This window comes from Biomphalaria glabrata, chromosome 3, assembly GCF_947242115.1.
Source record: "Biomphalaria glabrata chromosome 3, xgBioGlab47.1, whole genome shotgun sequence".
In the NCBI taxonomy this organism is placed as follows: Eukaryota; Metazoa; Mollusca; class Gastropoda; family Planorbidae; genus Biomphalaria; species Biomphalaria glabrata.
The window spans coordinates 22,027,787-22,045,639 of record NC_074713.1 but is presented as its reverse complement, the minus strand read 5'-3'; the positions used below and the strand labels follow the sequence as shown (position 1 = coordinate 22,045,639).

The 17,853-nt window shown below is 35.7% G+C and overlaps 1 protein-coding gene across 1 annotated transcript; it reads right to left on the bottom strand.

Annotated features, from left to right (window-relative positions):
* Nucleotides 1-503: 503 nt before the first annotated feature.
* Nucleotides 504-7,972, bottom strand: LOC106056885 (neuroglobin-like). The gene is made up of 4 exons (XM_013213796.2): nucleotides 7,834-7,972; nucleotides 6,085-6,238; nucleotides 2,726-2,957; nucleotides 504-869 (listed from the first exon to the last, which is right to left on the bottom strand). The coding sequence occupies exons 2-4, from the start codon at nucleotides 6,234-6,236 to the stop codon at nucleotides 567-569; spliced, it is 687 nt and encodes a 228-aa protein (XP_013069250.2). The 5' UTR covers nucleotides 6,237-6,238; nucleotides 7,834-7,972; the 3' UTR covers nucleotides 504-566.
* Between the last annotated feature and the right edge of the window lie 9,881 nt (nucleotides 7,973-17,853).

The following is a 17,853-nucleotide window of genomic DNA, read 5'->3' as shown; positions in this document are numbered from 1 at the left end:
CGTGGTTAAACGTCAACACAATAGGCTATCCGTTTTGGACGTTCCGAACTGAAGATTATAAGGGGATGACAGCGGGCAGGTTTCAAACTCATGACAGTCTGAAGCATATGCCACACGACCAGACAGACATATAAAATACTCAGAAAGACACAAACATAAAGACACATTCCTCGTACTTGGACAAATTTGTACAAATACTCCTTCTTCCCTAGTACTATTAGAGCATGGAATGGGTTGCCTGATCCAGCCAGGAAAACCAGTGACTTGGCAGAGTTTACGTCATTGGTTAACATGCATTACTAAATGCATGACGCGTAGGACGTAACCTCTGTATTATATAAGATAAGATGAGAATAAATATCCAGCATGACTTTGCCGCATTTGGGGGGGGGGGGGAAGGTAAATAATTATAATTAATTTGTAAGCTTAAATATTTCAGATGGAATTTGAAAAGATCAGTACGGAAAAAAAATCCAATACAAACAAAGTGTAGGTTATTACTTATTATTTAAATCAATGATTCAGCTTCACATTTTAAATATGTTTGTATACAGTATTTATTATCTTTACTCCATTAATGATTGATTTTGAGAGTTTGAATTTTGGGGTTGATTTTGAGAGCTTGAATTTCGGGGTTGATTTTGAGAGCTTGAATTTTGGGAATCTTGCTGAGGTGATAATAACAGACTGCTTGACTCATAGCTGACGACGAAACTATCCCGTTTCCCCTTTAAATGGGCGATGACCATGCCCTCAGACAAGTGACACGTCACAAAGTCGTATAGATGTTTCCAGGCAAGCTCCATCTGTTGGGTAAACTCGTCTTCACATGCTATCTTCAGAGCGTCTCGTATCGCCGGCCAGAGCAACTGAAAAAAAAAAGTAAAAGTTACATTGCTACAGACTTGATCAATTGACCTCACGTGGACAAAACACACAACCAAAAAGACAAGACCAAGTTGCATGGTACTTTATTAACTGTAATATATAAATAATAACAGGGCCGGCCTTAGGTCACTGGAGGCCCTATGCGAAGTGAATTTGGTGTCCTCAAATGAAATATAAAATCGATGCAAACCGAAAATCTAAAATTAAAAAACGCAAGTTATTAAAAACATACCTGTGTGACATATGATCTTGAGCTTAGAGCAAGACTAGTAGACATAGAGCCCTAGAGCTTAAAGCAAGACTAGTAGACATAGAGCTTTGCTATTTTTGAGATTTGGTCTAAGTTTCGCAATTTTTCTCTAAATATTTGTTTTGTCCTGTGCGAGTCCCACATTAATCGGAGGCCCTAGGCGGCGGCTTAGTTTGCCTATGCATATGCCTAAGATAACAATAGGGCCTGTCTTCGAGTCCTAAGAGAGAAGTACAGTATTTTATTTCGCGTTGCTACACAGTCCTAAATGTGATCTCCATATTTTGCCACATCAAGCGCAGACATAAACGCTTGATCTCTTAAGGGGCCCCTGCATTTTAGCATTAGACATCGTGACATTAGATAATTGGGTTAATATTTAATGGAAAAAAATTCTTGGGGGACCACTCAAGTGGGGGCCCGGGGGATTTTCAAATTCTCCCTCCCCCCATCCTCTCACCATAGCTACGCCACTGTATAAACGTTGTCTAATGATGTTAGTTTTATGTTCTCTTTTCGCCGTCGACAATATCCTACAAAAAGAACAGAAAGATATATTTCTTTTAATCTATATTTTAAAAAAATACAGTTGTGCTAACTTAATGAGAAGGTGCTTAATTTCTTCTGCAGGCGTCCGTTTCTCCTCCTGTGTAAGTCCATTTCTCCCCACAGGTGCTCCATTTTTAAATTCATTTTTTTTTAATCTTTTATAATGAATTTTTTTTTTATAGTCTGTATTTTGTAATAAATGGCTATTTTATTCAAAAATATATTTAAAAAAAAACAACATCCCAGAGTTGTTATTTATGTTGTTATGTAACTTTAGGTAGAATTTTAAAATGGTGGCCCTCCAAACTCTCTCCTATAGTAACAGTGATAGCGCTATCAAGTAGATAGCCAACTGGATCCAACAGTAGAACACAATTTAAAAAAGACAGAAAAAAGGACGATAAGTAGAAGAATTTGAAATAGTTGCGCGAATGTTTCTTTTATATATATATATATATATATATATATATATATATATATATATATATATATATATATATATATATATATAATATATATATATATATATATATATATATATATATATATATATATATATATATACACTAAGTTTACTTTGTCGATTATTTTTAATTTGTTTTGTTTTATCTTTCATGATCATCAATTTCTAATGTAATGTGTGTTATGGAGTGTGTGTGTGTGTGTGTGTGTTTCTATGTTGACGGTGGGAAGAGGTCTATAGCTATTGGTTGTGAGTGATGCAACATAGGTTGCATTGTCGTCTTTTGGTCTTAGGACAGACGACTCCAGAACGTAGAAGATTGTGTTATGGTAATGAGTTAGATTTTGTTAAAAAAAAAAGATTACTGAAGTCTATTACATTTATCAACTTGATTTTGTCTACATTTTAAATAAAGTCATATTTAGTATTGTTCACAAGGAAGTTATTGAAGTTATTTGAAGTTTTATTAGTTAAGATAGATTACGCCTACAGCGGTTTAGTAGTCTACCAGCAGTTTGGTTCTACAAGCCAACGACCGCCATAACAGTGTGCAAATGCATTATCTATTAACATACCGGCAACATTTCTGGGCGCACTCTGTAGTTGGCGTGGACTTCCCCCAGGGCTATAAGTGTTGTGGTCAACGCTGAGTTGTTGTCCATGTTTTCCACCACCAACCCGATTTGCCTCAACACACCGGTAGCATGTCCCTCAAGACGAATAGAGTCCACCACGACCTGTCCAGTTTCTCCTTTCGTCAGCATGCGTTTGAAAAGTTTCATCAGGTCTGTCTCAATATCAAATAATCTGAAGGAAAAAATCAAAGAGGGAGGGAGGGGGGGGGTCAAAGACTGTTGCAGAGGCTTTTTAAAGAAAAAAAAAGCGCCAGCCTTAGGCCGATATTACCGATCGCTCCTAATTGGATTCCGCGCCCTGGCAGGAGCGGCGGAGCCCCGCAATTTACATTTAGCATATTATTATCAGCCATATCTCATGTAGGACTTCAAGGGTAACATATTTAGTGTATCGTATGATTGACGTAATTAACGCGACAGGCGCCTATTGCTTTTGCGTTGCATGTTGTATCATAAATGTTGATATAATGATATGATATTTTCAATTTATTAGTTAGCCGAAGAAGGGGGCGGCGAAGGTACATTTTTTTTTTGGTCTAGGTGGGTGTCACTAGCAAAAGTTTGAGAAGCCTTGGCGTAAAATAAAACTTTTTTTACCTAAAAAGTATTTATAAGTATAAAATGAATAGGCCTACATGTTCATTTGATTTTAACAACTGTTTCGAATTTTAATAAACTTACATTTTTATATATACAATAACTATTGATAAAATGTCACAAAAAGAAAAAAATCTTTTTACAGTTGGGTAACAATTGTCACGATTTTACTTAGAGAGGGCTTTGTATTGTCTCCATAATCATATAATATATCCGGATTTCAGAGCTGCCTGTACATCTATTCAACACACTACTAGGATTCAATGAAGTAACGAAGCGCTGAATATTTTTTTTCAATCAAAAATATAAATCACTTGTACAATAATCACTTGAATATTGATCTTTCTGGATTGTTTCAAACACTGATAGTAAATTCTATTTCCTTCCAGTAATATTCCATTGAACCTCTCTCTAGTTTATTGAAATCAAAGTTGTCCAGAAAGATCAGCATTATTTTTCCACGCACACTCAATGTGAGCTAACAAGACGGACTTCCCACTGGTCAGCCATTGTTGTGACAACAATCATAAAGTATATGTATAAAGAAAAAAAAAGAATAAATATGGTTTTTCTTTAAAATTTTTGGGTAAAAGTTGAATGGAGGGGGAGACACCCTGGACTAACCGCACCGGGTTACACCGACCCCATTGATTCTAAGAACTTTACAAGTCCTTCTATACAAAAGTGAATTTTTGAACATTAACCAGTTAAGATTTTGCTATGAAGAAATATTAACGTCTTGAATGTGATTGTGACAAGTCAAAAACTTGCTGTCAGAGTCACTCAAACTTATCACAGCATTAATTTTATTTTATCATTATTTATTTTAGTTATATCCCCGTCCTATCCCCAATTTCCTCACCAGCCCCACCTTTTCATCTCCCGGCTAGACTCAGTCTACCACCTTGGAGATAGCTAGGCCGCGGCCTTTCACTTATCTGCCCTTGATCGGGGAAAGATAAACACACAATCTCTTTGGTCTTACCCGCCGGATGTCTGACGGTCGCGGATGACACCACCTTGGGTGGAATGCAAACCAATCTTTCTTCTCCCCCCCCTCTCCCACGTCTCTCTTTGATCAAAGAGATTACTCGGGTCAACACGCCTCGTGACACTCAAAGGTGCGACTCTTGTCGGATTCACCCACGTGTAAGATAATTCTTATCCTAGGACATTTCCTGTTTCCGCCCGTCTCTCCCAGGCCTTTATAAAGTAGATTAAATCAAGCCAGACTCTCTCATATTTCTCATTCTAGCTGAGCAATCGAGTCTGGACTATTTCATTTATTCTTACTCTTAGAGGAATACCTGGTGGTAAGCCGAACTTAATCACAAGTTCCATCTTAATTACTTTGTGCATATTTCTCTCTGGATTTTATCATGTGTATTTTATTATTTCATTTATATTTAGTTAGTGCATTGTGTATTTCTCACTGTCGTAAGTAGAAAACATAAACATGGCATATGTATGTATTTATGTATTGCATTATTCTATTAATGCTACGTTGCTCAATTGATCGTTGATGCAACCATATATATATATATTTGTACATCTTATTTTATTTCCTGTATCTCGGCTGACTGCCTTGATAATTTCACTAGCGCACTAATACTGCGCTTAGAAAAGAGGTGCGAATTATCTCCCCTTTAGTCATTCTACTGTGACGAGAGTTGCGCCCCTTGAACGGACGCTCTCCCCATTCAAGCACTCCATTGTTCTCGACCGACGGTCGTGTGTAAACAAGCAGTCATGGTCGCTGACTACCGCCCATTTCCCTCCCCCTTTTTTTTCTCTTTCCACTTGTGTTATTTATTTGAGATTATTATTTACCCTTTTAGGCACATTTTATATTGCTACTATCAGCCATTTATTTTCCAAATGCCATTTGTCATCATCTTGGCGCTATCGGCTCTACTTGCCTGCCTATTCGCCAGCCCACCTGTCAACTTATTAGGTACGACGTCCCTATAGACCCAGAGTCTGTGCGAGACGTCATAGCTACGCCAAACCCTCTGCAACTCACTGGACTTATCCTGTTAACTACGCTGCCCACGGCAGATCAGCTCTGCCCGCAGTACAATTGTGCCCACGGTAGCCGGCCACCCGTCCTACTGTGCCCACTACAGATATCAGAACTTTGGATTGAGACTCCACAAGAACTGTATCACCGGCGTCCCTCTATCCACTAGAGCGCCACCTCCAGCTGCAGAACCTCAAGCCAGGACACAGCCAGCTGCGACACAAACAGGACAACCAGCTAAGCTCAGAAGACAAAGTGACATACTCTCTTATTAAGTGCAAGAGTGATGATTAAATATAGTATTGCTTAGAGATAGATGCAAACCCTCACCCTTTTTATTCTTCTATGTAAATATTTATGTAAATAAATATTCTTCATTTTCAACTTTGTATCTTTCTTTCATTGCTTGTCTCGTTGCGTGCCTGCTCCCGATTTATATGCTGACGGGTTGGTGTGTGATAGCTTTAAAAATAATCATCCCCTAGACATTAAACGCGCCAAACACACGTCACTTTCCCCAACCTGTCACAGTGATTTAAAAAGGCTCAAATATTTTTAACATTGTAAACAAGCTTGACCTCAGGCAGCACTCCATTGTTGCATTAAAAAAAAATTAAAATAGTTAAAAGAATTTGTAGAAATACTAAGATAAACTCTATTTTATTCTGTATTTACTGTATACTTTTTAAAAATGTTCATTCCAACACCAGAAATATCTTGGGAAACGATGTTCCAGGAACTTCGAAGTAGTTCTTTTTCTTCCGGTGTGACGTAGGAATCAATTCCTTCACACATTTCCACACCAAATGTCTGCTTTCCTTGGGCACATCCCATGGCTTTGGATCCAAGACAATAGAAGTGGATATAAAATTTGATACAATTTAATAACAACAATAATACTAAGTGGCAATATTATAATTCACCTGGCAGGTCATGAACATTCCTAGCAATATTCGCACATCTGTTAGTGGTCACTACCGCTGCAGACCTGCCACATTGTTAGGAAATGTCTCAATGCACACTCTTAAGGGGAAACTACATTGAATTTTGTTTCCTTTTAATGAATCTCAATCCTAGCAGTGACCGAAATTTTAAATATGCTTAAATTACGTAATAGGCTATAACAACAACACTGTTCATCAAGTAGTGTGCACGGCTTCAACTTACTGCTTCTGTTTCCTGTGACTCAGGTCGTTTGTATGCGCTTCGTACTTTCGGCACGATGGTTGTAATCCAGCTCGGTTTCATCGCTGCCATACTGAGGGAGGTTTGAGCTAGGACTCAATAATTTTTATTTATGAAGGACTTCGCAAAACTTTAAAGTTAATGTACTAAAAAAGCGCATTCTAGTTAAATTCGTTCGGGGATGGAGAATATTAATAATAATAAAATAATTTCAGAATCATATGTTATATTACTTCCATTGGTATACTCTAAGAAACGCTAGGCCTATTCCTAGGATATGCTTCAAAAAGCTTTTCGTTTTGATTGTCAAGACTTGAGGAATGTAAGTCTATGTACTTAATTTCAGTTGCAAACTATTCCACGAGGCGCTAAAATGGCTCAATGGGTAGATGGTTGTATAATTTCTTTTATATTCAGCCTAAACTGCGAAACAAAAAGGATAATATACAATGAAGGATAGATAAACATAGACAGCAAAGTAGCAGATTTGTAAATATAAAAAAGTACTGCTACATTCCAAGAAGACAGACCACAAAACGAATTTTAAAAGATGGATTTTGTCAGAAAACCACACATTTTTTTTACATGCTACGTTGTCTGTTGGGTATTTCGCTCACCACAAATGACTGACTTCGTACTATTTCCTTTAGTTCTTAAATGTTTTCTGCCTTCCTAAAGGTTTAATTAAGTAAGGTCGTCTTGCTTAGCGGGTCTTCCCTTGGTGGAGGCTTCCCTGGTGTGAACACGTTATTATAGCACACTGCAGGAATACAGCCTTCTGTTGGCTCATACTTTCAACGTTGGAAACTTGGACTAAGGATGCCCTGTTATGGGGAGGAAGAGGAAGTCGTGTCTCATATTCTTTTTGAGTCACACGAATTCCTTTTAGATGGGTTTGGGAAGTTGCATGCTCTTAACTGCAGGGAGACAAACATGCACTGCGCACAACCGCAGGGCTTTTGGAAGAGAGAATTAAGAGCTTCTTAAGCACTCACTCATTTATTATCGGAATAGGAAGGTCTCCAAGAGTTTTCCATAGGTGGGCGGCGTACGCCAAATTACTTTAATCTACCTAAAAATAATTAGTCTTTTTGATATTGTACTAGAATCTAGAATGATAATCTAAGCTAGATCTAGATCGAATGGTCGATCTTTCTTCTAATTAATTTTATCTCAAATCTGATGCAGGAATATTCAATATACTATTGAGATTTAGATCTACTTCAAAGAAGTATCACCTACTTACTAGAAAATTTAATTCAAGCCAAGATCAATAAAGTCAACTCATTTTAACTCCGTGTGTATTGCAGGGCATTAATTGCCATATTTTCACGTATACAGCTTTCATAATTATTTTGGTATTTTAGTGCTATGACACCTTTAAAGGAAGTGAACTTCAATACATCCGGTTATATACATATATATATATATACTAGACATATGTTACCCGCGACCCGCGGGTCTTTATTTGCGCATTACTGTCGATATAGTCACTGAGAGTGTTTTGTAAACAATTAAACGAAATAATAATGTAATAAGTAAAGCGAATGTGTCAATGTAAAAATAGTGTGAATGAAGCTATCAAATCAGAATAGCTAATAGGCTTAAATCCATTTGTTCAAATTAAAACATTTGCTTGTAGGCCTACATATATTTGATTAAAATTTGAGACGAATAGACTTAATTTTGTATGTTCATGTGTTACAATATAAAGTAGATCTTTAGGTAGACATAGATCTAAATCTACACTAATCTAGAGGCTTGTATAGAGTTCATTGTGTGTTGCGCATGCGTGACCTATTTTCATGAATGAATATAGGCCTATCTCAACACGCACGGCTACGCAGCTTCAGCGAACAGCGAACGAATGTATTAAAAATGCTTTAGAAAAACAAATTTGAATGTTAATTTGATTAAAATATGAAATGAATGGACAATAATTAGTATGTTTATGTGTTAAAGCATAAAACTATCTTTGCGAAAAGAAGTTTTATCATCTTAGAGTTCAATAAGAGTTTTAGACCTAGGCCTAGGAAAAGAATCAGTAGAGAGATGTGTTAATCACTGTTAATGTGTAACCAAATACGAAAAACATGCATATATGTGACCCTGCCGGACCAAGTGTGCAGACGGACATTCCGGGCTCACATAGGTCTCACCAGCCAAATGAGGAGGCATAAACACCCAGTGCAAAGCCCTCAGCCCCCTGGATGACAAAGTGGTCATCATCGAACCACGATAGAAGAACTATAGGCCCTACATATGATATATATATCATAAACGTAGACAGGATTTTTTTCGGGGGGGGGGGGGGGTGGGGGGGGGGGTGGATTCCCCCCCCCCCGCGAAATTTTTTTTATATGTATTTATGTGTGTGTGTGTACATATTCTTTATTGCATTCTGACCCTTCATTCTTTCGGAAGACGTTTATTGTGCCCTAGAATAGGTTCTTTCATGAATTAGTGGGAAAATTGTAGATTCCCCGCCATTACTAGCAAGGGGGTCTAGGGGAGCGCTAGGAGCTCCCCCAGCGCGGGGCGACGCCCCGCCGCCAAGCACTATTTCTGGTATTGAAAGCCAACAAAATGCATATTCTGAGGTATTTACAGTGCATTTTAGTGAATGATTTTTTGCTTTGATTTTGTTTATTTTAGGTGAGATTTTAATACTAAACGATCACTTGCCCCAGCACAACCAATGGGGTTTTGAGTTTAAAACCCCCTACTGGAGGGGAGTTTAAACTTAAAACTGAGTCAAAACCCGTTTAGCTACGCTCATAACATTTTGAGTACATAATTTGCTTTTTTTTCATATTGAAGAGGGGGTTTATCGTAAATTTTGGAGGGGGCTTTAAAATCAAAATCTTCCTTAACTTAGGGATTGTCGTTTGCATTTTTTTGTTTTGTTTTATAGAAGAGGGGGTTTTAACTGCAAAAACCCCTGGTAGGGGGCTTTAAACCCAAAACCCCCTGGTAGGGGCTTTAAACTCAAAACCCCCCAGTAGGGGTTTTAAACTCAAAACCCCTGTTAGGGGGTTTTAAACTAAAAACCCACTGGTAGGAGTTTTAAACTCAAAACCCATTTGGCTACGCTATTAACATAACTATTTTTTTTTTACTTTACCACGCTCCTAGAATTCGAGTGAATAATTTGCTTTTTTCCATATTGAAGTGGGGGTTTATCGTAAATTTTGGAGGGGTTTTAAAATCAAAATCATCCTTAACTGTGCTCTTGGAATTTGGGGATTGTCGTTTGCATTTTTTCCTTAACTTGGGGATTGTCGTTTGCATTTTTTTGTTTTGTTTTATAGAAGAGGGGGATTTAATTGCAAAAACCCCTGGTAGGGGTTTGAAACTCAAAACCCTCTTGGCTGAGCTGGGGCATGTGATGGTTTAGTATTAAAATCTCACCTAAAATTTAAAAAAATCAAAGCAAAAAATCAGTCACTTAAGTCCGTCCCCCCCCCCCATTTGGGGGGGGAGGGGGCTGGAGATTTCATTTCGGGTGGGGGGGGGTGAACCCCAACCCCCCTGGCTACGCCCATGATATATATATATATATATATATATATATATATATATATATATATATATATATATATATATATATATATATATGTTGTACGGATTCGAATGAAATGAAATTTCGTACGTATATATGGTACATATACCGTGGTGAAATATGAGCACAACAACAACTCCTATGAGCTCGAAGAAGACGGGTCTGTGATAAGTCGATTATACTCAACGTAAATGAAGTTCAATTGATTGAAGTATTGTCCGTTATTGCTCAGTTTGTTGATATTATCTTATCAATGACATACGTTCCTTAAAGAAAGAATATATTTTTATTTGCTGACGGCTGTTCTATGTGCCACATCACGGCTCCGTGCCAAGAAGACAAATGATCATGGATTAGTAGGAAACATAGAACTCATCAAGGAGCGATTAAATCCAGTGGACAAAAACATAATAATTACAATGAAAGAAACATATTTATCAACAAAAGATAGCATCATTACCAAAGGAAACAAAAAAAAAAAAAAGCGGCACTAAAAATTAAATTTTCATTTGCAATCATCATCACCATTCCCCTCCCCTTTTTCTCTCGCACACACCCTGAGGAGAAAAGACCTCGTATCTAAAGGCAGAACGTCGGCACTGACCTAAATAGACAACTTTGCAAGCTTTACAAAACTAACTCTCAAACATGTCCACAGTTTTTGTTATGCCAGTCAGTTATTCGATTGGCTTCTTTGTGCTGGTTTCTCAAGTTTGGCACGATCAGGCAGCAGGCTCACCATGATTTACACTTCCATTTACACACGTGAAATAGTTGAAATGTAAACTTACATCTCTTGTTCATAATGTCTTCAAACCTGAGTGTATCTCATATTTTGGTTTGACGTTGAAACACCACCCTCATCCAAACATCCTCACATTATGGGGTCAATGAAAAGGGAAGTAGGTGATTAATTATATCCACTTATGTAAGTTATAAGCATATACATAAATATGATCACATCTTTTTTTTTTATGAAATAACCGCCTAATTTATTACATAGCTTAAATCAGGCCACTCTTTTATTTTGTTTAATAGCAACAAGGGAAACTAATACTCCAGTATTCACATATATGGCTAAATATGTTGGGTTTAGTCCCCTTAAAAAAATTTCCGCTATTTCTCCCTCACTCATTCTCCGATCAAGCTGTTACTTTAAAAATTACTTATTGAGCCTAATAAAACATGAATCAATAAACAAAAATACTTAATTATTCAATAAATTTTTTAAAAATTGATTAAGGGAAATAACTTGTACATCATTGATATATATAGTTTTAAGGATGCAGTTCTTCCCCTTTAGATAAGCTTCGTTTTTGTTTTTGTAAATGTTTTGCTTGTTTCTGATGGAGTTTCTTAATTTGATCTGGACATATGGTGATAAATTACTCCTATCATGGTTTGTGGCTCGTTGAACTTGAATTGTCTAGACCAGGGGTGGGCAATCTTTTTGTATCGAGGGCCGCATTAAATAAATTTTGGGAATGGGGGCCGCACATAAATATGTACTTACAACTTAGAAAAATACGCTAGCTAACAGTATGTCTTTTAATTCATATTTATACTGTATTATACATTTAATTTTCATTTTTTTACACTTGAGGAATTACAACAAGAGCTAGCAATTTCTGAAACCAATTAACGATTAAAAATAACATACACTTTGCTAATGTCTTAAACACCACAACATTTCACCACCAATGTACAGTTGTACTTCATGGGAAGTATTTCATTGTTTACACTCGTACATAATGTTCCAGAACTGTGAAACTAGCTTACTAGTTGTTATCCTTGTGACTGCTGTCAAATTACAGTCAGTTACCATCGACAAAACATTACTTGTTCACATATGTATGTGTACCCAAATTATGTGAAAATTTAGTTGCAAAGTTAAAGTGTGTAAATACAACTTCTGGCACCCCTAAAACTCATGCGGAAGAACTAACTGGAACCTCTCTGAGGTCATAATTTGCTTAGAGCTATGTCCTCTGGAGCTGAATCAGCTTCTGCACTAAATGGTGAACTGACTGTATTGAAAACTGGTTCTTGATGTCTTAAAATTTGCTTTTATAAATTCCACAATTAAGGAATCCAAATAAGTCTTGTACTTTTAACCATTTCAGGGGAAATAGTTTCACCTTTCAGCAAAGAAAAATGACAAAACCTATTTTCACTTGATTGCCTTGAAGAAATTGGAAAGCTTTGTTTAAAAAGATTTTACATGCACTTGCATTTCATATGCAAGCAACCCATTGCAATAGTAATCATGAAAAACATGAAGTCTGTCTTCCACTCTTCGTTAGAAATATTAGTAACAAGGTCCTTTAAGGAACATAAAATTTTCTTCCTAGAGATTTTATATTCTTCTCACTACCTTGCCCATGCTAAGCCAGCGGATTCATTGGAATATTTTGTTTCTAAATCTTCAATTACTTTTCTGAACTGTTTGTGGTAAAGACCCCTAGCACTGATAACTTTGATAACCGAAATATGTAGGCCAATTTTATATTATTTTATGCAGCTTTGTGCAAACTTTCCTGTTTAGAGTTTATGGTTGGGATATTCTTTATTCAAATTTTTTTTCTCAGTCAAAGATCAACCTCCATCAGTTGTTACACATGCCATCTTGTTCCAAGCATACCCAACACTAAACACAGTTCTTCATGTCTTTGACTGAGTGTATTGAAATACAGCTAATAAGAATAATCTTCGATTACTTGGAATTTTTTATGACACAGTTTCACAAAAATGTACATAGATATTTAAAATTATTTTTAATTTGCATTTTAATATGTACATACTGTTGGCACACATTATTTCTGTAGGTGTCCGCGGGCAGCATAAAACACTCTGGCGGGCCACATCTGGCCTGCAGTCCGTAATTTGTCCACCCCTGGTCTAGAAGCATCAAAACGCATTATAGCAATTATCTAAAAAATTTAGCAATATGTTGCATAAAGTGAAAACAAAAATTAAAGGGGGTTCCAGAGAGAGAGAGAGAGAGAGAGAGAGAGAGAGAGAGAGAGAGAGAGAAAGAGAAAGAAAGGAGCCCTGAGTTGTCAAGTTCTTTAAGTTGGTGGTGTATGGTGCAGTTTGCAGAGAGCCTGGATAGCGAGATTCGTTACAATATTATGCAATCGTCTGCAAATAATCTGACTTTTGTTTCTGAACTAATGCAATTTGGTAAATCATTTATGTAGATTAAAATAGTAGGTGGTGAACTTTGTCAAAAGCCTTGGAAAAATCTAGTACGATAACACCTATTTGCTCACTATTATCTAAACCTTTTGAAAAATCATCAAATAGTCATATTAGTTGTGTGTTCACATGATCTATATTTCTAAAGCCATGTGGATATGGAGTAAGGACATTACGTTTGTCTAAGTCGGTGGTCTTCAACCTTTTCTTTTGCCTACCGCCCCCTTTTCGTATTTTTTCTTTTAAAAAATCTGCCAGCGCCCCCCCCCCCCCTCTAAGAAAAACACTTATAAAGAAGCGTGAGAAAGCAAATTTGAACAAAATATCATCTATTTATTAATTTTTATGCTGTCAATAATACTTATCCCGCATGGAAGACGACCGCATGCCAAAGGTGATCTTCTATGGCGAGCATAGAGTAGGACGGAGGTACAGAGGTGCCCCCTCCCCCCGTAAGCGCTATAAAGATCCATTCAGGCGCCATTTCGCTCTCACTGGCATAGAGGAAAGTACCTGGCAGAAGATGGCCCCTGAGAGAGACAGTTGGAGAGCTCTCACAAAAGCCCGTGGGACAAACATTTGAGACTAAAGAAAAGCCATTATTAAAGACAGGCGAAAAAGACAAAGAAAACTTAAATAGACCACCAGCAGACAACAGCTTTTTTCATAAAGTCGGGAAGATATGTAGGTCGCAACTGGGTTTGCGTAGTTATGTGAAACACTGCACTCAGCTTTAATCTTCGGAATCGAAGGCAAAAACAGACAATATTATCATTATACACGAATTGTGATTACACACAAAAATTAATCTAATTGTCACGACTTACTTTCAAATCCTAATAACAGTCCCCTTTTAAATATTAGTGCCAACTGTTTTTAGGTTTAATTGTAAATTTAGTTTTATTTTTTAATATAAACATTATTATTTCTGAATTCACTACAAAAAGAAATTAAGCTAACGGGAACCATGTGTCTCCTGCAGTCTGACAATATTAGAAATTTCAAGCTTAAAATTAGCCAAAGCAAAGCGAAGGTCTTCTCTAGTCGCTAGATCCAGTTTTCTTTGCTTATTTATTAAGTTTGTTACGCACTAAATTTAGGTTAAACATGTATATTGATAGAAAAGATAAAACATAATTCCATTTTCGACCACAGCTTTAGAATTTTACTAAAACATTTAAATGTAGCCACATCTCTGCTGTGCCTCCAGGAGCGTAGCTAGGAATTGCCCATCGTTTTGGGGCCAGAGGGGCTTGACCTCTTTGGGGGCCCCTGCATTTTGCGTAATATTTAATTTAATTAATTAAAAAAAAACACTCATTTGTGGGCCCGGGGGGGGGGGGGATTTTCAAATTCTCCTCCCCCCTCACCCTAGCTACGCCACTGTGTGGCTCCTATGTCTACATTCTTTTTTTACTGAAGACATAATTTTGTGAACTATTTTTTCATGCAACTCAATTAGAACATCAGTAACAGATGTTTAATAATTGTCATTTATATTATTATTTTTTTTAATTTTAGAAGCGAATCGTAATTTCTTCATAGAGCATTGTTATGTTAATTGCATAGATATCGGTGTCCTTAGGCAGTAATTCATTTGTCAACAAACAACTTATGTGAGATTGTAAAACTCTTTAAAATAGATTTAATATCTCGATAAAAGAAAAACTGATATATTCAATGAAAGTACATTTCTTCCCTAGCAGTCGGAGGTTCGTTTCATTCATTTGCATTAGATGCCTGCCATGTAAAACATTTTTTTAGCCTGCTTTAAGTCATCGCCAACAGTTTAATCTTCCTGTTTCTCAAAAAAAAAAAATTTAAAAAATCAAAATTTTATTTAAGAGCTTAACAAAACGAGCAATAACAAACCCCTTTCGAAATCCAGCGAACTTCAGTTTACAACAAGATTATAACATCTTTTTCATCTTTTGTTTCATAAAACTGTTGAAAGATGATATTATTAGCGGCCCCCGTAAGGGGAAAAAGCCGCTATTAGGTTTGTGCAAAATGTCCGTCTGTCCGTCTGTCACACTCAGATCTCGAAAACTAGAAGAGATATGAAAAATATTATTTCATCATTAAATCCGACTTGAAAAGTTTAGGTGCAACGGCTACTTTTGGTTTTCTAAAAGCAAACCGTTTAATTTATAAAATTAATTATGCAAGCGATTTTTTCATAAAAATACACCAATTCTAAAACAATTACGTAAATGTAAGGGAGGCAATGTTACAATATGCTAACAAAGATGGACAGTTTTTGTGTATTTTCAGTATCACTAAGTCAAATATATTTTTAAAATGTACAGGAAATGTTTACAACAAATACAAATAATAGTTAAAGACGTTTTTTCTGGTCAACTAGCTGCTAAAATTAAAAGAAAACATTTCTGTTTGTTTATAAAGGCTAATAATGCACTTTGTATGTAAATATCACGCACATTTTTTTAAATGGACTTTTTATGCAGCGATTTTCGTGCAGTAGCGTAACGTCGAAACATGATCAGGTGCTAAACCAATTCCTTAAACTTTTTTTAAAAATCAGATTTTATTTATTTTTTGTTTAGTGAAGCTTATTTTTGTGCGTTTTGTCTGTTGGTCGGTCTGTCCGTCACGATTAGATTTAAAAAACTAGAACTCTAAAAGCTATTGAAAATCTGATTTACCCTTTAATGTTCCTCCCATAACATCTCAATAGTTTTAAGTATCTAAAATTGATTGTTCCGGATTTTTTTGTGCAAAACTAATCAACGCCAACAAATGTTTGTTTGCTCTTCTAACTTATATTACATTCAATTTCCATGCTTAAACGTTGCAAAAACACATTATCAATAATATGTTGTTCCGTTTTTTTATGTAAATAGCATATTAATGCTAAATCATAATCTCTATACTGACTTATATTTCATTAAGTGTAAAAATGTTCCGGATATTGTTTTATAAAACATGAATTATGCCTAATGATTGTTTGAAATCGCATAAGGCTTTTAAAAAAAAGTAATTTACTAGAATTGATTACTGAAAATTACTTTTTAGACATTTAATTTTCTTGTAAAACATAACATAGAAGTTTTGTAATCGATAAAGAAAGTTCCGGATTTTGTTTCTTACAAATCGTCGCCAGAAATTTCCGAATTTATTTAAAAATCTACTAACGCCAAATAATTGTTTGAACTCCCTCTTCTAATTAATAAACAAATAATCTTCTCATTTACGAAATAATGTTTTTACGGATTTTTATGAAAAATATTTTAACTCACTACTCTCTTACAGTACATTTAACTTTCTACCTAAAACATTAAAAAATCTAATTATCGTTAATATTATGTTCCGATTTTTAAGGAAAACAGAATCCAAACACCAAAGTAAGGTATGAAAATCTCTCCACGTGGCTGTAGTACATCTAATTTTTATACGAGACCATCCAAAAAATTTAATTAACGGTATTACATTTATCTGAAATTCTCTTTTTCTTTTACTATTTATACAAACATCCGGAACAATCTATTATATAAACTTTTCAATTGTGTTCATACCTAAAAATTATTGCGATGTTTTGAAACGTAAAATAAAGGTTAATCAATTTTTAATAACTTTTAGTTGTTTTTTTTTATATCAAGATAACGGACAGACCGACTGACAGACAAAACGCAAAAACAATGTGGCTTTGATCCTTTTAAAATAATATCTATTAGAACTCAGTGCACCAATGTCTATGAACTATCGTTAAATATCTCGTGTAAATAAAGACATTTTTTTTTATGGTACCGGTACTAGCCTATTGTGAGGTAATGGAATTTTTTTTCTTTGACGTCATATGAATGGACTCTTTAAATGTAATGTTAAAAGAACGCACTCGGTGCACCAATGTCTATTAACCCTCGAAAAAATTGCTTGTATTAATGAAAACATATTTTAGTCTAACTAAGCCGTGTGACGTAGTGTTTTTTTTTTCCTTTGACGTCACATGGAATGAATTCTTTAAATGAAATGCTAAAAGAACGCACTCGGTGCACCAATGTCTATGAACACTCGATAAAAGGCTCGTAATGATGAAGGCGATTTTTATTCTAGCTAGGCCGTGTGACGTAGTGTTTTTTTTCCTTTGACGTCATATGGAATGAATTCTTTAAATGAAATGCTTAAAGAACGCACTCGGTGCACCAAAGTCTATGAACACTCGATAAATGGCTCTTATAGATGAAGGCGATTTTTAGTCTAGCTAGGCCGTGTGACGTAGTGTTTTTTTTTCCCTCTGACGTTATATGGAATTAATTCTTCAAATGAAATGAAAAAAGAACTCGGTATAGTAATGTTTATTAAGCCTCGTTATGTGACTCGCGTTTAAAAAAGGAATGATATCTTGATTTAGATCTAATCTAGATTTTTTAAACTAGATCTAGATTTTTATTACAGTATATCTAGATCTGGATTTATATTCTAATTAAAATTATTTTAGAGTCTAGATCTAGAATTTCTAGATCTAGTTTAGACTAAAATAGACTA

Bases quoted from the DNA above. Each gene is read 5' to 3' on its own strand.
- LOC106056885 (XM_013213796.2), bottom strand. From the start codon at position 6,236: ATGGGATGTGCCCAAGGAAAGCAGACATTTGGTGTGGAAATGTGTGAA. The intron at 2,958-6,084 runs GTATACAGTAAA...TTTTTCCTTCAG, and splicing joins GGAATGAACATTTTTAAAAA to ATTATTTGATATTGAGACAG. The intron at 870-2,725 runs GTATGTTAATAG...TTTTTTTTTCAG, and splicing joins TGCGCCCAGAAATGTTGCCG to TTGCTCTGGCCGGCGATACG.